Source organism: Spermophilus citellus (genome assembly GCF_964194105.1).
Source record: "Spermophilus citellus genome assembly, chromosome: X".
Taxonomy (NCBI): Eukaryota; Metazoa; Chordata; class Mammalia; order Rodentia; family Sciuridae; genus Spermophilus; species Spermophilus citellus.
In genome coordinates this window covers 102130642-102151895 of record NC_138190.1, presented here as the reverse complement: position 1 = coordinate 102151895, position 21254 = coordinate 102130642, and the positions used below count along the sequence as shown (strand labels likewise).

Below are 21254 nucleotides of genomic sequence, written 5' to 3'. Positions count from 1 at the left end.
TAAGACTAACTCTTATAGAAAGAATAACCCTGTTATAAGTGCCAGGCTGATTTTAGTTCTGAGTCCCAGAGGTATTGTTAACTTTATTTGTTTTACATTCTGATAGCAAGAATTTTAAACATCTTTATTGCCCTCATAATATTCTTCAATAATTCAGTCACTTATCACATATTGCTTTCTGATTTGGGTTTTTAAAAATATTATGTGGAAAATATAATCCATATAAGTTAGGGAAAAGTAAATATGAGTGAGCAAAAAGAAAGGAAAGATAAAAGGAAAAGCACCACACACTAGGGAGCAATAAGATGGTAGAGGAGAGGACCCAGGAGAAGGAGCAACAGTGACTACTGACCTGGTACCACCTAGGGAAGACCCACTTTGGGCACACCAGCAAAGGAATGGCATGAAGGTACCTAATCCTCAGGTGGTAAGACTAACAGGTAATATCTATTCTTGGTCACCTTGGAGGTCACTATTGCCTACTTTTTAAGTGTACACACTTGCAGAGTTTTCTCTGAGCACAAATGCATTATGCAAACATATTTTACATTTTTATAAAAATGGACTGACACTGTATATGTGGTATTGCAAACTTTTTATTGTTATTATACAATGGACATGCACATGGGTGAAAATCCTGTACTAAAAGAGCGCTGTAGTTGGGTCAAAAGGCTGCTGGTAACAAGAGTGACACCTAAAGCAAAATATCAGCTTAAGGTTAAAGCACAGGACCTGGCAAGTATCTACCAGGGAAAGCAGGGCCGACAATATCTCATCAGAGAAGTCTGAATCCATGACCAAAGGCATTAAAGGTAGGGAATATCGTGTAAGCCCCTTTGGCCCCTACCTCCGCCCCTCACTCCCCTGACACCCCGCTGGCCCCTTGGGTTGAACGCATCCTGAGCATCTCTTTGCATCCAGTGAAAACTACCCATTTTCTGTTGTTTTTTCCTTAGCTCTTCCTGAGCCCTTGACACATCTGCACATTCTCTCATCATCTCCTCACTGCTCAAATGCCTGTCCTGTAAGTCCTCCTGAGAGTCCTTGGGGGAATCGTCGGTGCCCCTGTCCGTTTTTCTTTTGGCTTTCCGGGGCACATAATCTTCAGCGGGGCGCTTTTCGGCGGCCCGCGGCTCGCTGGCTGGCTTTGCCTGGGATTCTGGCTTGCCCTCCCCTGGTGGCTTGCTCTGACCTTCCGACTTGCCCTGCTTTTCTGCCTTGCCCCCATCTTTCGATTGTCCCTTCTCTTCTGGCTCTCCCTCATCCTCTAGCTTTCCCTCCCTTGCTGGCTTCCCCTCCTCGTCTGGCTTTTCTTCTTCATCTGACTTTCTTTCATCTTCAGGCTCTACTTCGTCTTCTGGCTTTTCCACGTTTTCCAGTTTTCCTTCATTTTCGCGGTAGGGTTTTTCCATGTCGAGATTTCCCCTCCTTCTGTCGTGGGGGGTAGGGATGCAGAGAAGAGGAGACAAAAAGGAGACATGGGAGACTGAGGTCTGGGGGTTTAACGCAGGCCCACAGAGTATTGCATCTCGCCCTTGAGAGGGTTCCCCTAAGCTGGTCCGGCCCTCCGAGTGTGCCTCTGCAGGTCCCTTACCCCACACTCCTCCCTGACAGAGAGCCAACCATTCCTGTCACCTTCTCCATGCCGCTTCAGCGTGGCGAGGTGCGTGTAATCCATGCGGTGGGGGTGGGCAGTGGGGCACCACAGTCTGCCCCGGGGCCGTGTCATCTGCACTCTCACCCCTCTGGGTCCCTGTCCATGCTCCCTCCTCCCACCCCTCCCCCCCACTGACCTGCAGGGATCCTGGGCGGGTTGCTCCTCTCTTCAGGCCCTGCAGAGCACTGGGAACAACAGAAGTGCAGACCTGCAGACAGACAGGATGCGGGGGCGGGAGAGGCGCTCTCAGGACTGACAGGGACTCGAGACTCTTTCCTGAATCCAGGCCCACCTTACTCAACCTTTTCCTCTGCTACCCTCTCCCGCACCCCAGCCGCCATTTCTTTTCAGGCCTTGGGCACCAAACCAGGATGCTTTCCAAACTACGTTTGGGTCTGCATGTCCCCCTTCCCAGAGGCGACCTGTCCAACCCACTCCCCTTTCGCTCAAGTCATTCAATTTGAGTTAGCAGGCGAAGAGCGTGAGAGGGGGTTATCCCCAGAATGCGTCTACGTTTCACTGCCGCACTGCGGGGACGCCCCCCCACCATGGTTTGCTCTAAAATGGATGGAGGGATGGGGGTCCAGAAAGCAGCCAGGCCACTGCAAGGGCCCACCCTCCCCAACTGCTCGGCACCCCTCTTCTCACCGACATCGCTGATCCCTTCCCCAGCCCCTTGCCCGCTGCTGCGGGATCCTGCCACCCACCTCCACCCCTGCCCCGGGTCCGCTGGCAGTGCCCGCCTGTTTACTGACCTGCGAGGACCCGGGACAGGCCTGCGCCTCCTCGGGCTCGCAGAAGCCCGCTTGCTGCTCGCCCGCCGCCCAGCGCAGCTCAGGGAGCTGGTTCCGCGCGGGCGCCTGGACCGGACCGCAGGGCGGGCGGGCAGGCGGGCGCGGGGGCTGGTGCCCACGTAGGCGCCCGGCCGGTCACGTGAACATCGCGTCACCCGAGCTCGCCCCCCCCTCCTGCCTGACCCACCTCACCACCCCCCATCCCCGAGGGGCTGAGAAGATGCGGACAGTGGGGGATGTAGGTGGCAAATGGGGTGGGGGGAGGGAAGACTTCTTAACTCTAGGTGCTTTACCAGGTGCATCTCACCACATCGCCGTACAACATACCTCTCAGATGCCCATTAAAGTAGTGACAGCTGATCAGAGAGCATATCCGATTTTGTTGAGAGCGCTCAGCTCCTGAACCCCAACAACTGTTTTTCAAAACCACCTCTGCCTGATTCTAGAGCCCGGTGGTTTCTCCGGGAAGCTGAGCTGCCACCCTGACCGGCAGCATTCCCTAGGGTTCTGTCCTGGGCCTCCTTTCTCCTCAAGTTCTCTCTAACTGGCTGTTCTCATTCGTTTGCCTCTAAAAACTGAACTCCCAAATTTGCATCTCCATATTTTCTCCCCAAACCTCAGATTTATTTTTCCTTTCTCACCAAAAATAATAGTGTGTACTGATGCCCTTTCCAACATACCATATGAAATACGGTTAAGTATTCACTAATATCATAGTTGAGAAGTAGTATCTCAATGGCTTTTCCTTTTGCCTTTCTCTATGTTCAAGGGCAATTTAAATATCTTTCTGTGTGCCTTGTCTATTCATGGCTTTTCCATATTTTTCTAGTGGGAATTTATACATTAACTTTATTAAACCTGTTGTATATGTTGCAAATATTACCTTCTAGTTTGTCACCTGTGTTTTGGCTTTGCTTATGGCATTTTCTGCCGTGCATTGAAAAATGTAGTCAAACATATCAAGCGTTTCTCACCTCTACGCTTTCATTCATAATTAAGAAATCTTTTCCTACTTATGGTCAGAGAAGTATTAACCTGTGTTTTCTTCTCATATGCATATTGTTTTGTTTGTATTTAGAGTTTATACTTGTGTGGTATGAGGTATGGATCTCCATTCCACAAGGCCAATGTTCTTTTTCTAATTAGTTTTTCAGTTGTTTCTGCATCATTTATTTTAAAGTCCATCTTTGCCCCTGTGATTTGAGATGCTACCTTTATTACATGCTAAATTTTCATATGTATTTGGGAAGCTTTCTATTCTATTGCATTGGTGTGTTTGATATTCATACTACCAGTTTGAATTATAGATGATTATATTAAGTTCACATATCTGGAAGAGTTACTACCCCCAATAATTTTTCTTTTTCAGATTTTCCCTACATGTTCTTGCATATTTACTTTTCCGTCTGAACTTTAGAGTCAACTTGATTCAAATACATTTTAAATAACTATTAGACATATCCACTCAGATATCCCTGGAATACCTCAAATTCAATGTCCCCAAGTGATTTCATCATCTTTCATTTCCTTTCTTCCCACACAATCTCCCTCTCTTCTTTCCTTTATCTTAGTTGATGGTCGCAGAAACCACACAGTTGCCCATGCAAAAGTCTGGGAATCATCCCTGATTCCCTTTTTCTCCCTGTGACCAAGTACAGTCACATGTTACTTGATAATGGGCATACATTCTGAGAGTTGTATCAATTGGCAATTTTGGCATTGTGCAAACATCATATAAGGTATTTATATAAAATAGGATAACTACAGTGTCATTAGGTGACATAATCTTATGGAATCACTATTATATATGAAGTCCATCATCTATCAAAATATCATTATGTGGCACATAATTATACTCTTACAAATCCTTTTAGTTCTCCCCCATTTCTACTCTTACTGTGCACTTTCAGATAACCAACTCCTCTTTCTTGGCCCATAGTGTCAGGTCCCTTTCTGGTCTTAGTATCTCAAGTCTTACTGTCCTCTAATATATTCATTTTTCTAAAATATTTTATATCATATTGTCTGCATACCTTTTCCTGTTCCATCTTTATTACAGCTCTTGTAGCAACTATTGGTAATACATTATCTCTCATTCAGAAGCTATTCTATATGTCAGGTTAAAAAGGGTCCCTGTCCTTAGTTTGATTATATTCAAATCAATTTTAGTCATTATTGAAGATCTAAAGTAAATTTTGAATTTTGTTGAGATAATTGATAAGAAATGTGTCTTTTGGATGTTTAGACAATTAGGAGGCCAGATTTCCAGATGGGATGACTCAGTTTTACAAAGCTGTGAATTCTATCTACCCATCTTAACACATGAGAGCTTCTAATAATAAATAATTAAAACAGAGTGGTACTGGTTTATCTTCTAGTAGAAGATAAGAATGCTCTTCTACACTCCTAGGTTTTAATGCACTTTTAATATGTGGATAAGGTAGCAATTCAATATAGTGCCAAAAAACTGGCCTATTCAGTACATTGACATTTTGCTCTAACTTCATAGCCCAGGACCCTAAACCTAAGGAGATAATTCATCTTTGTTATCATCATCATCAAGAGGTTTTGTTGTTATTTTATGTGCATCACATCATATGGTTACCATATTACATACACTTTGACAGCCAGTCTCATTATTTACTGTGGAGGTCAAGAACTAAAATACCAGCTTTGCAACTTATTAGTTGTGTGAACTTGGAAAAGTTCCTAAAACTCCATGAGCCTTAGTTTTCTTATCTGGAAAGTTGGAATAACATTATCAGCATCAGAGGATTATTGTGAATTCTAAACAAAAATGCTTATAAAAGTGTTCAACATATACTAATTAGGTCTTTAAAAAATGTTGTTTCGAACCTCATCTCGAACTCCCATTAAAGATATAATTTTGTAGTAAGAGGAACTAATATATATAATATGAGCTTCAGTGACATCAGATCAACAGATGATTGGATAGGAGAAAAACACACTGCACTATCAATGACTTTTCTGCCCCATTATGTTACCTTCTAGATGAACATCTGGGAAGCGCAGGTATATGAGAAACAGAAATACAAGTTACTGTGGATGCTGCTTCTGTTTGGACCAAATACTGGAATCAGGAGATCCCTTTGAGTTTCCAGGGGAAAAAAAATCACTACTTTGTGTCCTGGAGTAAGTCACTTTCATTGTGTTGCCTCCACATCTGAAACACATGGAAATAATAATACATCTTGGGCCCTCAATAAAATGCAGTCATAAGGATTTCTTATACATCCACCAGAGTATGTGAGGATGGGGGAGACACAAAGACCAATCACAAAGAAACAGTACTTTTCCTCTGGACACCTCTGAGACATTCACCATTACTGAGTGCTTGCTAAGTGTCTTGAATGGAGATAGCTGCTTTATATAGGTCAGTGGGGTAATAAGGTACCCTCTCACCAATCTGTGAAATAAGGATTCATTGCCTCATTGAATCAATTAGGAACCTGGGGCTCAGTGTTTATTCACAGTTAAGAATTTTAAAAATTATTATTATTATTTTATTGGCAGTTCTGGGGATGGAACCCCTGGCCTTGAGCACACTAAGCTATCTCCCTATCCTGTTTAAGAGTTTGAGTTTACACAAGCTGGATAGTGCCAGGTCATAGAATGAGGCTGTCTCTATGTTCCTCTGTTATCTCCCATTTTCTCAATTTCTTTCTCTGTTGGGTGATGAGTTAATATTTATTTCTTCAGGAGCCTAAGGATGCCTAGCACTTCCTTGCATCCCTAAATGGAAAGGGCTATGTCTCAGAGCAGGGCACTACCTTGTTGGAAGATATGCTCTCTCAGTAGGCAGAAAACTTCTTTACATGAGGCTATCTGTGGAAAGGGCTAAAGGGAAGGATGGAATCTTGGGTCAACAGGGGCTCAAAGAAGACAATGGTGATATTGGTCTGAAATATACAGAGAAAGCTTTCAAAAGGAAATGGGGGCTGGGGATGTGGCTCAAGCAGTAGTGTGCTTGCCTGGCATGCATGGGCGCTGGATTTGATCCTCAGCACCATATAAAAATAAAATAAAGATGTTGTGTCCACCGAAAACTAAAACATAAATATTAAAAAATTCTCTCTATATCTCTTTTTTTAAAAAAAGGAAATGGACCTTGACCTAAGCCCCAGAAGATGGTCAGGATATAGAAAGAGGGAGGGAGCAACTAGCCTGTTTTGACTACAAATCCCAACCTGACATTAATTAACTTTGCCTATCTTTACAAAAGGATCAGGTAATGTCAACTTGAAATCAAAGTATCATCTGATTTTTCTCTCCCAGTCAACAAGTCCCCTTCTTGCTTCAGGGTATCTCCTTAATCTATAACTACCTTAAAACCTCATAATCTCATATCTGAACTCTATGACAGTTCCTTCTCTAGTTTTCCTGCTTCCTTACCTACCCACTTCCATTCCAATAAATTTTGTATATTACCATCAAGTTAAACTTAACTCTCCCCCAGTTTCAACATGGTGTTATCCTTCTCGAAGGCCCTGAATGGCAAGCCCATCACTTACAGAGCAAAACTTATTCTCTTAATCCTAACATCATCAGAATTGTGCCCCAGGACACACATTCATGTACTAGTCATGTACTTCTCTGCTTTCACTACTTGTGACCCAAGCACACTATATTTGTTTCTTATTATCCTTACATGCCATTTTCTTCCTGCTACCTACTCTCTTATTCCTCCCAGATCCTGGTCCTTCTCATTATTAGAGGTCTGGTATTCATCCTCTTTCATTCATCCTTTGAAACCCCCCAGCTGGAAGTGATCTTTCTCTTCTCTGTGCCTACTGCACATAGGGTCTACACCCCTCATGTGGCCTTTAACAAAGGCTACCTTGTACCCATCTCTCCTCCTCCTCTTCCTTCTTGTTGTCCCTCCCCACTCTCCCTGTAGAAAGAGTTAGCTCATCAGAAAGGTGGTCAAATGTAGCAGATCAAATGTGATCTTATCCTGCATTACAGGTCTCTATGCTGGTACATGGTGATTTACTCAGAAATCTGTCTCAGAAGTAGCTGTTTACCTATTGGCTCACAGCTTAATCTGCTTTCTGAGTGCACAAAAATTGGAGCAGATGGGGGTTTTTGTTTGTTTGTTTTGCTTTTTTTTTTTTTTTTTGGTACTGGGGATTGAATCCAGGAGCACTTAACAACCAAGCTACATCCCCAGCCCTTTTTATCTTTTTTATTTTGAGACAGGGTGTCACTATGCTGTGCAGGCTAGCTTCAAATTGTCAGGCTCAAGTGATCATTCTGGCTCAACCTCCCAAGTAATTGGGACTACATACATATGACACCAACCTGGACATGTATCTTGGGTTTACATCATCTAGAATGACTAGTAAACTTTAAGATATGAATATATATTATTATAGTGATTCCAGACAGTAAGCACACTTACGGCCCTGACCAATGCAAACAAAATATTCCATCATCCTAGGCCTAAAGTTAATCCAGTAAGTAATTGCTCAAGTATAATATCCAGAAATCAGAAATAACCAGAGGTACAAGAAAAAAGACATTATGAGTAATAAATAGTAGAGACAACAGGCAGCACAAACAGATCCATGAGATTTGAATTACTTGATTATGACTATTAAACCACAAAGCTTAGAGTATTTGGTTATACAAAATCTAATCTTGAAGATTTCAACAGGGAACTCAAAATCAGAAAATTTGAAAAATAAGCAAAGGGAAGTTATTTTAGTAAACAACTTACAAAACTTAGCTGAAATTAGTAACTAAATAGATGGTTTAACAGGAGTTATGCAGCTTGAAATTAAAGAACTAGAAATGGTGTTCAGAAGAAACTTACCCATAAAGCTGCACAGAAAGTAAAGAAGATGAGAACTAATAGAAGGGAAGTTATGAGATGTAGAAGAAAAAAAACCATAAGATTGAACATGTTCAACTGAACTTTCATAAGAAAAAGATAAATGGAATTGTTCAGAAACAATCTCCAAAAATATTATGGCTGAAAAATTTTCAAAACAAATGAAAGATGCTGATATATATATCCAAGAGTCCCAACATATCCCAAAGAGAAACTCACACCAAATGCACAGTACAGCAATCTTCCCTTACCTATGGTTTTGTTTTCAGTTACCTCCAGTCAATCATAATTCAAAAACATTAAATGGAATATTCCAGAAATAATAAGTTTTAGATTGCCTGCTGTTCTGAGTAGCACAATGAAATCTCAGGCTATCCCTCTCCATCCCTTTCTCCAGCACATCCGTGCTATATATTATATCCATCTGAGTCACTTAGTCTCAGTTATCAAATCTACTGTTATTGTATCACAGTGCTGTGTTCAAGTAATCCTTACTTTACTTAATAGTGAACCCAAGGCACAAAAGTAGTGATGACTGCAATTCAGACATGCCAAAAGAGAAGACATAAAGTACTTCCCTGAAGTGAAAAGGTAGGAGTTCTCAACTTAATAAGTAAAAATATCATGTGCTGGGCTAGGGTTGTGGCTCAGAGGTAGAGCGCTTGCCTAGCACATGAGAGGCCCTGGGTTTGATCCTCAGCACCACCACATAAAAATAAATAAATAAAGGTATTGTGTCCAACTTCAACTAAAAAATAAATATTTAAAAAATATCATATACTGAGGTTGCTAACATCTATGGTAAGAATTAATCTTCTATCTATGAAATTTTGGAGAAAGAAAAAGAAATTCATGCTAGTTTTACTGTTGCACCTCAACAGCAAACATTATGGCCACTGTACATGGTAAGGTGCTTAGTTAAATTATAGAAAAAACATTAAATTATGAGGTTTGGTACTACCTACTGTGTTAGATCTGGGTTTTGGAACATGTCCTCTGAAGATGGGGGTGGGGGTACTAAAGTAGTGCATTTGTAGAGAATCAAAGACAAATAGAAAATTTTAAAGTAGCCAGAAAAAATAGATTATGCCTTGAAAGAAACAAGTTAGACTGATTGCTGATTTCTCAACAGTAACAACGACAACATGAAGAAAGTCAAATATAGGTTGTGTTTTCCAAAAAAAGTGCCAACCTAGATATTGATAACCATCACTAATACACTTCAGAAATTAAGGTGAAATAAAGACTTTTACAAATAAACAAAAAATGAGAATGCTTGACACCAGCAGGTATGAAGTAAAGGAAATCCTAGAGAACACTTTTCAGATAAAAGGAAAATGATCTCAGATGGAAGATTGGAGAGGGAAGGGATATGAAGCAATTAAAAAAAATAAATATATGCATAAATTTAAATCAATACTTATAAAACAATAATATTATCATATTGCTAATCCATTTTGACAAAAATATGAGTTAAGAGGGTGAGATTAAAAGTATTTAAAGTGTAATATTTGGGAAGTGTGTAAAATTATAATAAATCAAAGAAGTATCTATTCCTATTTGATAATAGTTTGTTATGAATATATTCTGAACATAATAAATTATATCTATTCATGTTTTGAGATAATCATATAGTTAGACTTTATTCTCTTAATATAATGAATTATATCAATTGATTTTCAAATGTTATATCTATCTTTCAACTCTTGAATACTTTAACTTGTTTTCAGTATATTATTCTTTTCATAAATGGTAGAATTTTTTCTCCTATAGGATTTTTTTATCAGCTGTGTTAACAAGAAAAATTGGCCTGGATTTTTCCTTTCCCATAATGGCCTTGTTAAAGTATAAGTATTAGCATTTGATAGGCCAAGAATGCATGCTTTAAAATGATCCTAAAGAGAAAACTATCTGGGAGTGGTGATGGATGCCTGTAATCCTAGCGACTCTGGAGACTGAGGCAGGGGGATTGAAATTTCCAGGCCAGCCTCAACAACATAGCAAGACACTGTCTCAAAAAGGACTGAACTTGGGCTGGGGTTGTGGCTCAGTGGTAGAGTGCTCACCTAGCATGCATGAGGCACTGGATTCGATCCTCAGGACCACATAAATGTAAAATAAAGATATTGTGTCTACCTAAAAAACTAAAAAATAAATAAAATTAAAAAAAAGAAAAAAAAAGGACTGAACTTAGATTTTGGGTTGAAGTGCATGTGTGCGCACACCACACACATACTCACACACACACACTCATGCACACATAATATGCTACTTGAAATTTGACATCATGCATGTTTCTTTCTTTGTCTAAGCATCATTTTCTTCATATTATTTTAAAAATTATATTAATTATAACTTACCTTTTTCCATAGAGTTTTGAGATGATCAAGTGAATTTCATGGATAGAAAATTATTGTAATTAATGTGGATGTTATTATTATAATAATTATGCAACAAAACTGGATATGATTTGTATCATGTTATGAAAAAGTGCTTCACATTGGTGTTCCAAAAACACTACTTTGGCAGGACATTTTCCAAACTACTTTCCCCAATAATCTGACCTGACCATTGAACTTAACATATTTCAAGTTATTCTTTAATTCAAGAAATCTTGGCTGAATGAATAAATGATGCTACCAAAAAAGGACTTGAGATGTACCTCAGTGGTAAACTGCCCCTGGGTTCAGTTCCCAGCACCTATATATGAAAGAAAACTAATATGGATCATATGAGATAAACAGAAGGAACTTGATACAATGATCAATTTATACCTATTACTATCAATAATTACAGTAATGCAAATGGTCTACGTGTAACAAATTAAAAACAAAGAATTTTAGACTGGAAAAAAGCCCAACTATATGCTCCTTACAAAAGACAAACCTGAGGAACTAGTGAGGTAGCTCACTGCATGCTAAGGCCCTAGGTTCAATTCTCAATACCAAAAAAGAAAATAAAAAAAAGACAAACCTGAAAGATGAAGATTCATGAAAATTGAAAGTAAATATATAGAAAAATCATAACATGGAAAGACTAATCAAAATAAAGTCATTGGAATTATATTAATAATAAAATAAACTTTAAAGCAAACAGAATTAGAAGAGTTAAGGAGTGTCACTTCATTATAATATTTAAATATTTTATGCATCTATTAACTTGATCTCAAAACAAAATTTTTAAAATTTCCAGAATTACAAGGATAAATAAACAATTTTTCTATATTATTGTTAACACCCTTTTCTCTGTAACTGATAAAAGACAAAAATCAGTAGGGATACAAATTAAATGAACAAAATCATGAGTAAATTTGACCTACAGTGATATTTAAAACACTGCACAATGACAGCACTCTGCATATTTGTTTAAAATGAATGCAAATCATTTACTAAAATTGAATAGATTATAGGTTATACAATAAATCTTAACAAATTTCAAAAAAAAAAAAAAAAACGAAATAAGGGGATTGAGAATTTAGCTCAGTGGCAAAGCACTTGCCTAGCACATGCAAGGTCCTAAGTTTGGTCCTTGGCCCTGAAAAAAAAAAAAAACAATAACCCTGAAATAATATAGAGTAACTTCTTTGTCATAGTGTAATTAAGCAAGAATCAATAGTAAAAATAATTACAAAATTTTGGGAATTTATATAACAAATTTGTCCAATGAAAAATTTTAAAATGTTTGGAGTGAAGGGTAATTAAAATTACATATCAAACATTAATTGGAAGAAAAAAGCTTGAGGACTATAACTGAATCATACCTAGAGAGATATTTATAACATGAAGTACACATATTAGAATAGAAGAAACACTGAAAATCAATGACCCAGGCAACTAGCTTCAGAATATGAAACAGAACACAAACTATACCAAATGAGTTAGAGGCAAGGAGACATAAATCTACAAGCAGAATTTAATGAAATAGAAAACAGACATACAATAAAATACATCAACAAAACTAAAGTTGATTATTTAGTAAATGATAATAAAAGTAATAAATACATAGTCTGGCCTGTTATAAAATGAAAATGAACAAAAATTGAAGTATTTCCTCAAAACCTACAGATTTAAAAATATATTAAAAATAATTTTATGTCAATAATTTCAAATTTTAAATAAAATATATGAATTTCTAATGATATGCATCTTATAAATATTGAAACACAAATAATTAAAAATTCTTATTTATTCTCTAAATATAAAATAAAAAAATCCAAAACTTAAAATCTTTTAAGATGTTTTCCACCAAGAAAATTTCAGACCCAGATAACTTCTGTAGTGAATACTTCCATACATACATCTTTTTTAAAGGTTTTTACAAATATTGTTTATTTTAATGAAGCTGGTACAGACAATGTCCATTTAAAACCCATATCCCAGGCCAAAAGTACAAATAAAATAAAAGGAGCAGTGTTCTGTTGTATACAGTTCTGCATGAATAACTTTATTAACTGCTAATGAAAATTAGAACTTTTCCAGGATCTTCTGACAAGATTTTTTTTTAAATCTTAAAACGTTTTCTCTTCAGTGAAGCCATCTTTGGAGTTAGTTGTTACTCTCCCCATGTCTGTTTGTCTTGACTCCAAAGCTGATAGTCCTCCTCTTTTGGTCCAGACCCTCAGATTTTAAAAGTAGCATCAGGTTAAGGAAAGGTCATTTTCCCACAGTTCAGTTCTCTGAAAAACTTCCATCTCTCACTGAAAGTCACAGTCCAGAAGTGAAGCAGTCACATGCTAGAACTTCAGGGCCAATTGGAAAGTCATTATAGACAGTCACATTGGTCAATCTTATTTACCACCAAAAGTCTGAAAATGTACAATCCTGAAAAAGGTGGCCTCTCTGTAAACACGTGTAATTTTTTAAAAGGAGAGGGCAATATGAAGGGAGCTGAGGTTTGATCACCAAAAACTCAGCACAATGAAAACAAACAATAATGAATAATGAGCATTAGAATTCAAATTACCAGATGTTTTAAAGAGATGGGTGCCAGTTTTCAATTCCATTTGAACACCATATTACAAAAGAACTATTTTTTTAAAATAAAAAAGGATTAAGGGAAAATAAAAAAATAAAAGAATATCTAAACCATTGAATGGTTTGTTCCTGATAAACTTCAATCACATCTTCTTCCTCCATTTCCAGTTCTTTTGGAGTATGATTATCAGCAATTCTCTGACCTTCAAATAGAAACCCGAGTGAATTCATTGGAACTCCCTGTCTTTGACAGTATGATTCTTTGAGTTTCTTGAGATGTGTTGTCATTTTCACTTTGAAGTGAATCTCACTGCTATCCTTTCCAAGTACTTTGTATTTAATGCATTCTCCTTCTTTCTTATCTCCCAAATCCTCAGTTGAAGGTTTTGCCTCCTGATCAGACATGGTGACTGTGGCTTCACCTGGGGGTCTCCGCACAGCAGCGGCCTTGGGTAGGTAGAACCTGGCTCTGGGGTTTACAATCCTTTCACATATACATCTAAGGAAGAAAATAGTATCCATCTAAAAGAGTCTTTCAGAGAATTATAGAAGAGGAAATACTCTGAATGCCATTTAAGAGTACAGTATAACCTTAATATCAAAACCTAACAAGGCTATTATGGGAAAGGAAAAACCCAGGCCAATCTTCCTTGTTAACATAGCTGAAAAAAATCCTATATGAGAAAAAATTCTACCATATATGAAAAGAATAACATACTGCAAACAAGTTAAAGTATTCAAGAGTTGAAAGATAGATATAAAATTTGAAAATTGATATAATTCATTATATTAAGAGAATAAAGTCTATATGGTTATCTCAAAACATGAATAGATATAATTTACTAATATTCAGCATGAATTCATAATATAAACCATTATCAAATAGGAATAGAGACTTCCTTGATTTATTAAAATAAATTTGTAAAACACACATAGAAAACATCAAATTCAATGGTGAGAATTGAAATCTTTCTCTTTGAAATTAAGAATAAGACAAGGAAGCCCTAGATCTTTTCAAAATATTACTGCAAGTCATAGAAAGTAAAAGAAAAGAAATCAAAACAGAGGGAAGGAAGTATTGGAAAGGAAGAAACCAAACAGTCCCACACAAACAAGATGATTTTGTAATTTAGGAAATCTAAAAGAATCTATATGTATATTTTACAATGAATGAGTTTAAGTGTTCAGGATACAACAATATACAAAATTTCAATTTCATTTTTAAAAAAATAGCTTGAGATATAATTCACAACTCACGAAGTCCACCCTTTTAAGATGTGCAATTCCATAGTTTTTAGTATATCCATAAGATTGTGCAATCAACACCACTATCTAATTTTAGAACTTTTTTTTTTCTCTCCAGGAAAAGAAGTTCTGTAGCGCTTAACAGTGAAATCCCATTTCCTCCCCATCAGGCTCTAGCAACTACTAATGTACTTTCTATCTCTTGGATTTGCCTTGCTGGACATTTGGTATAAATGGAGCATATAACAATTTTTTTAAAAAAGCAAATATTAGTTTTATCAGCACCAATCTCCAAATGACAGTATTCAAATATTTGCTTATAGAACACAGGTGTTGAAGGGAAAATATAATTCGTGACACAGAAACCATATTCTACAGTTAATTTAGAAAAAAATGTAAGCATTATGTATTCATTATTATGGTCACTGGAACAATCTGAATGAGATCCTGGCTCTGCCATGTATGATTTGATCTTGAACAAGGTGCCTAAAGTCTTTCTGCACCTCAGTTCCCTCAATTTATAATGAAAACAATAACATAATCTATCTCATAAGATTATTACAAAAATTGACACATTGAGGTCATTAGAGAGTGCCAACAGGAAATATTAGCTATTTTTCAATGCTCCATAACCTATACATTGCATGGCCAATGCCAATATATAATAATTAAGTATAACACAATCCAATCAGGGGATAAAAAGGATTAGTTTGTTTTCAAATAATTGGAAAAAGTAAAAAGGATACTACAAAACTAATTTCAACAGAATCTATTCTTTCTTCTTTAAGAGTCATTGAATACTTAAATACTATTGCTGTCTTTTAAATTTTAATTGTCATATTATTATTGTACAAATTTGTAGGACACAAAGAGATGCTTTGAAAATATGTATACTCTATTTGATCAGTGTATTTAGCATATTCATCACCTCAAATGGGACAAACAAAGAGAAAGAAATCAAATCTTATCACTCAAGAAAACCACCAAAACACAAAGATGGGGAAGAAAAGAATAAAGGATATACAAAATAATCAGAAAATAATTAACAAAATTACAGGAGTAAATTCTTTTTTAAAATTTGTGCTTATTAGTTATACATGACAGTAGAATGTATTTTGACATATTATATATATATGGAGTATAACTTCCCATTCTTCTAGTTGTACATGATGTGGAATTACATGGGTCACATATTCATATATGCACATAGGAAAGTAATATCCAATTCATTCTACTATCTTTCTTATTCCTATTCCCCTTCCTTCCCTTAATTCTCCTTTGTCTAATCCAAAGTACTTCTATTCTTTCCTACTCCCCTTATTGTGAGTTAGCATCCACGTATGAGAGAGAACATTCAGCCTTTGTGTTTTGGGGACCGGCTTATTTCACTTAGCATGATAGTCTCCAGTTGATCCCTTTACTGGCAAATGCCATAATTTTGTTCTTTTAAAAATATTTTTAGTTGTAGTTGGACACAATACCTTTATTTCACTTATTTATTTTTATGTGGTGCTGAGGATCCTACCCAGGGTCTTGCATGTGCGAGGTGAGTCCTCTACCATTGAGCTGCAACCCCAGCCCAATTTTATTTTTCTCTATGGCTGAGTAAATTTCATTGTGTATGTATACCACACTTTATTTATCCATTCATCTGTTGAAGGACACCTAGGCTGGTTCAATAATTTAGCTATTGTGAATTGAGCTTCTATAAACATTGATGTGGCTATGTCACTGTGTTATGCTGATTTTATGTTGTGGGATAACTGGGTCAAATGGTGTTTCCATTCCAAGTTTTCTGAGGAAACTCCATACTGCTTTCCATAGTGGTTGCACCAATTTGCAGTCCCACCAGCAATATATGAATGTTGCTTTTCCCACACATCCTTGCCAACATTTATTGTTACTTGTATTCCTGATAATTGCCATTCTGACTGGAGTAAGATGAAATCTCAGTGTAGTTTAATTTGCGTTTCTCTAATTAACTAGAGATGTTGAACATTTTTTCATATATGTGTTGGCCAATCATATTTTTACTTCTGTAAAGTGCCTGTTCAGTTCCTTTCCTCATTTATTGATTGGGTTATTTGTGTGTGGGGGGGTTTTTGGTGTTAATGTTTTGAGTTTTTTTATATATCCTAGAGATTAATGCTCTATCTGAGGAGTGGGTGACAAAAATTTTCTCCCATTCTCTAGGCTCTCTCTTCACAAGAGTAAGTTCTTACATGAAAATAATAGCCTTGAATGTAAAAAGGAATTAAATCCCCTAATTAAAAGATAGATGAGTGGATTTAAAAAAAAGTAGAAAACAAGGACCCAATTATTTGCTGCCTATAAGAAACTCATTTCACTGGTACAGACACAAATAGACTGAAAGCAAATAGATGGAAATAGATATTCTATGCCAACAGACACCAAATGTGAGCAGGAGTGGCTATACTTACATCAGATGAAATAGACTTTAGGTCAAAAATTGTAAAAGAGACAAAAGAGAAATGAAAAAGAGAAATTCATCCAGACAATATAGCCATTGTTAAATATATATGCGCCCAATACTGGAGCACCCAAATACACAAAGCAATATTATTAGATCTACAAGGAGAGTTAGATTCTAATACAATAAAATTTAGGGACTTTAACACCCCAGTTTCAACAATGAACAGATCATCCAGGCAGAAAATCAACCAAAAAAAAATTTAAATTAAATCATATCTAGCAGACATTTACAGAACACTTCATTCCACAGCTACAGAATATGTATTCTTTTCATTAGTACAAGGAAAATTCTCCAGGATAGATCAATTGCAGTTCTTTTTTTATTTATAACAATTGCAGTTCTTAATCAGCAAAATAATTGCAAAATAGAATTTTTAAATCCAGTACATGATATTCAAAACTTATATGGTAAAAGACATTACTGAGAAAAATGGAATGCATACCTAATGGAAGATATACCATAATCATGGACTGGATAACTCAATATTAAGAAAATGGCATTTTCTATTAACTAACTAATCATATGTTTAATACAATCCTAAATAAAACTCTTCCTTCCTACTCTCCTTTAATCCTTTCTGCCTTTCATGGACCTTAATAAGCTGTTTCTAAAGAATATATAAAAATGAAAAAGTTAAGAATAGACTAAACATTATTGAGAAAACTAATTTGGAAAGACTTTGTTCATCAAATATGAATATTAATATAAAGTCTAAATATCAATACATATTATTAAGTCCTAGTAATTTAGTGTGATGTTAATTCAAGGATAGCCAAAGAGACCAATGAAATCAAATAGATACCAGAAACATATTCATGCATTATGGATCTTTGATTTATAATAAAATTGGGGAAGAGGATAGATATTTAACAAATAATGCTGAGTAAACTATATGCTCATGTGGAAAATATAAATCTTGACTCCTGCCTCACGTCACAGTGTAGTTAATATTATGTGTTAACTTGACTGGGCTACAGGGTGCTCAGACGTTTATGCAAACATTATTTTGAGGTATTCTGGATAAGATTTAGTATTCAAAAAATTAAAATAGATTGCCTTCTTTAATGTGGGTGAGTCTCAGCCAATCAATTAAAGACCTGAACAGAATACAAAACCTGAGTTAGAGAGGTCTTCTCTTGATTAATTGCTTGAGCTGAGAACTTACACCATGGCTTTCCTGTATCTCTAGCTTTCTGAATGTAAATCTTTAGAGAGAGAACACCAATACAATACACAGAAACCCACTTCTGGTCAATTGTACATGAATCTCTAGAAAAAATATAAAAATCTTCATAATTATGAAGTAGGAAGAGACTTTTTAAATTGGACACAAATGTGTTGATTATAACAGAAAAAAATGAGAACTCTGATTTGGCTGAGGTAAGATTTTCCATTAGTCAAATGACACCATTGAGAGAGTAAAAAAATATGCTACAGAGTGGGTGAACTATTTGCAATATATTTCACTGACAAAGAGCTCAGATATAAAATATATACATTAAAAACTGCTATAAAGCAATGTAGAAACATATATAAGCCAATAGTGGAACAAAAACCATATGATTATAAAATAATCACTAAGGATATCCAGCCAGACATGGTGGTGCACACCAGAATCCCAGTTACTCTGTAGGCTGAGGCAGGAGGATCACAAGTTCAAGGCCAGCCTGGGCAACCTAGTGAGATCCTGTCTTAAAACCAAAAATAAAAAGTAGCTGGATGCCGTGGCACATGCCTGTAATCCCAGCAGCTCAAGAGGCTGAGATAGGAGGATCACAAGTTCAAAGCCAGCCTCAGCAATGGCAAGGCCTTAAGCAACTCAATAAGACCCTATCTCTAAATAAAATACAAAATAGGGCTGGGGATGTGGTTCAGTGCTCCTGGGTTCAATTCCTGGTACTGGGGGATGTAGCTCAGTGGTAGAGCACCCCACTATCCCCCACCCCCACAAATGAAGGTACTGGGCTGGGTCAGTGGTAGAGCACTTGCCTAGCACATGTGATACACTGGGTTTGATCCTCAGCACCACATAAAATAAATAAATAAAGTAAAGTTATTGTGTCCATCTGCAACTAAAAAAATTGAAAAATGAAGATAATCAAATCATCAAAAATATATGAAAATGTGCTCAACTTCATTAGTTATAAATGAAATTAAAATAACAAGTGATGATGAGAATATAGAAAAGTGAGAATTCTTACTGCTGATAAGAGTGTAAATTGATACAAGCACTTTGGAAAAGTTTGATGTCATCTATTAAAGTTGAATATGTAACTCCACTCATAAATAGCTTCCTAACAGAAATATGTACACACATAAACCAAGATACGTAAATGACAATGTACATGTCAGCATTATTTATAAAATTTAAAACTGGAAATAACCCAAATGTCCATAAAGAGTAAAATAATAGTATAAACTGTGTTATTTTTACTAACAGTACACTACACATCACTGAAAATAACATAATATCTTAACATAAACATGGATTAATATCATGAGCGTAGTGTTTTAGCTTGGGCTGCTATAATAAAATAACTGGACTGAGTGGCTTATAAACAACCAAAATTAATTTCTCATAGTTTTTGAAGCTGGGAAATGCAAGATCAGAGGCTAACAGGTTTGATACCTGGTGAGAACATATTTCCTTATAAATGACACTCTTTTTACTGTAACCTTATGTGTCAGAAGGTTAAGGGATCTCTCTGGGGTCCTGTTTTTAATATAAGGGCACTAATCTCATTCATGGAGGCTATGTTCTCATGACCTAATCACCCTCCAAAGGCCTCTGTCTCCCAACACTATCACCTTGGAAATTAGGAGTTCAACATATGAATTTGGAGAGGGCATAAAGATTTGGTCCAATTCACATGCTATTTAATAAAATATGCCAGCCATAAAAATTTGTGCTATATAATTCCAATTATATGAAGTTAAACAATTGATAAAACTAAACTATACTGCCTAAGTCATAAAATATAAAGAAAATTAAGGAAATGATTAACACAAAATTCAATATCATTATTATCTCTAGTGGGAAGGGAAGTTGGAATGATTGAGAGAGGATATCAGTAGTATCTCTGGGGTGTTAATGTTATTTTATTTCTTGAAATGAGTGGTTGTAATCCAGGTTTTCATTATGTAATAAATAATTTAGCTCTATATTTTATGTATATGTGTGACTTTGAATGTGTGCCTTCATGATAAAATGTTAAAATTGCAGAACTATGAGGAGAAATAAATCCACAACCATCATGAGATATTAACATATGTCTATCAATAATTGATAGAACAAAGCTGGGTGTAATAGTTCATCTATAATCCCAGCTACTAGGGAAGCTGAGGCAGGAAGGTTGCATGTTCATAGTTAGTCTGAGCAAATTAGCAGGACGTTGTCTCAAAAATAATATTAAAAATGGATGGGGGTGTTGGGGTTGTGGTTCAGTAGTAGAGCACTTGCCTAGCATGTGTGAGGCACTGGGTTTGATTCTCAGCACCACATATAAATAAATGAATGAAAATAAAGGTCCATCAATATGTAAAAAAAAATTCAAAAAAATTGATGGGTATGTAGCTCAGTAGCAATGCACTTGCCTAGAATGTTCAAGGCCCTGGCATCAATCCCCAGTACCACCCAAAACAAAACAAAACAAGCAGATAGAAAAAACTGAAATGATAAAGATTAAAGCAATTCAAGTAATAAGCTCTCCTAAGGAAATACATAGAACAATGTAGAAATAGTATTGGAACTTGGTTTGACTCAATAATCCATGATATTAGATAGCTTGATTGCTATTCTTTCTATGTGCATTACTTTCTTATATCTGCATTACCAGTTTATGAGTTGTGTGTGTGGTGGTGGGGAAGAGTCAGCTACTTTGGGCTCCATTTTAAAGGGAAAAAAGACACAGTTGGTACTGAAACCCATATCTGTGGCCTCCAAGGTATTCCTGGTACCCTTGAAGATAAGCCTGTATAATTCAAGAGGGCATTGTCCCTGTACCTCAAAGCTTTCTTTATAACAAATGTGTACCCTCTAAGGGAATGATTTTTATGAGAGCCTTTTCTTGGAGCTGTGGTGGACTGTTAATTACTCCAATCCATTGCCCTCTGACTTTCTGTATCATCTAAAGTGAGATTAGGATATGTTTAAAAAAAAAAAAAGCCTTGTAAAGGTCTTTAACTTATGTTAAAGAAATAAGTCCACTAAGATGGAAGTTTAATTGGAAGTATATAG

The 21254-nt window shown here is 36.4% G+C and overlaps 1 protein-coding gene and 1 pseudogene across 2 annotated transcripts; both read right to left on the bottom strand.

Annotated features, from left to right (window-relative positions):
- Positions 1-586: 586 nt before the first annotated feature.
- On the bottom strand, positions 587-2557 carry LOC308639285 (annotated as a pseudogene). The gene is made up of 3 exons (XR_014024283.1): positions 2413-2557; positions 1794-1865; positions 587-1431 (listed from the first exon to the last, which is right to left on the bottom strand). The product of XR_014024283.1 is annotated as an uncharacterized misc_RNA (transcript).
- A 10701-nt stretch (positions 2558-13258) lies between these two features.
- LOC308639053 (small ubiquitin-related modifier 1-like) lies at positions 13259-13683 on the bottom strand (the record flags this gene model as incomplete). Its single annotated transcript, XM_081277021.1, has 1 exon — positions 13259-13683. One exon carries the CDS (start codon positions 13681-13683, stop codon positions 13339-13341), a length of 345 nt encoding a protein of 114 aa, XP_081133147.1. The 3' UTR covers positions 13259-13338.
- Between the last annotated feature and the right edge of the window lie 7571 nt (positions 13684-21254).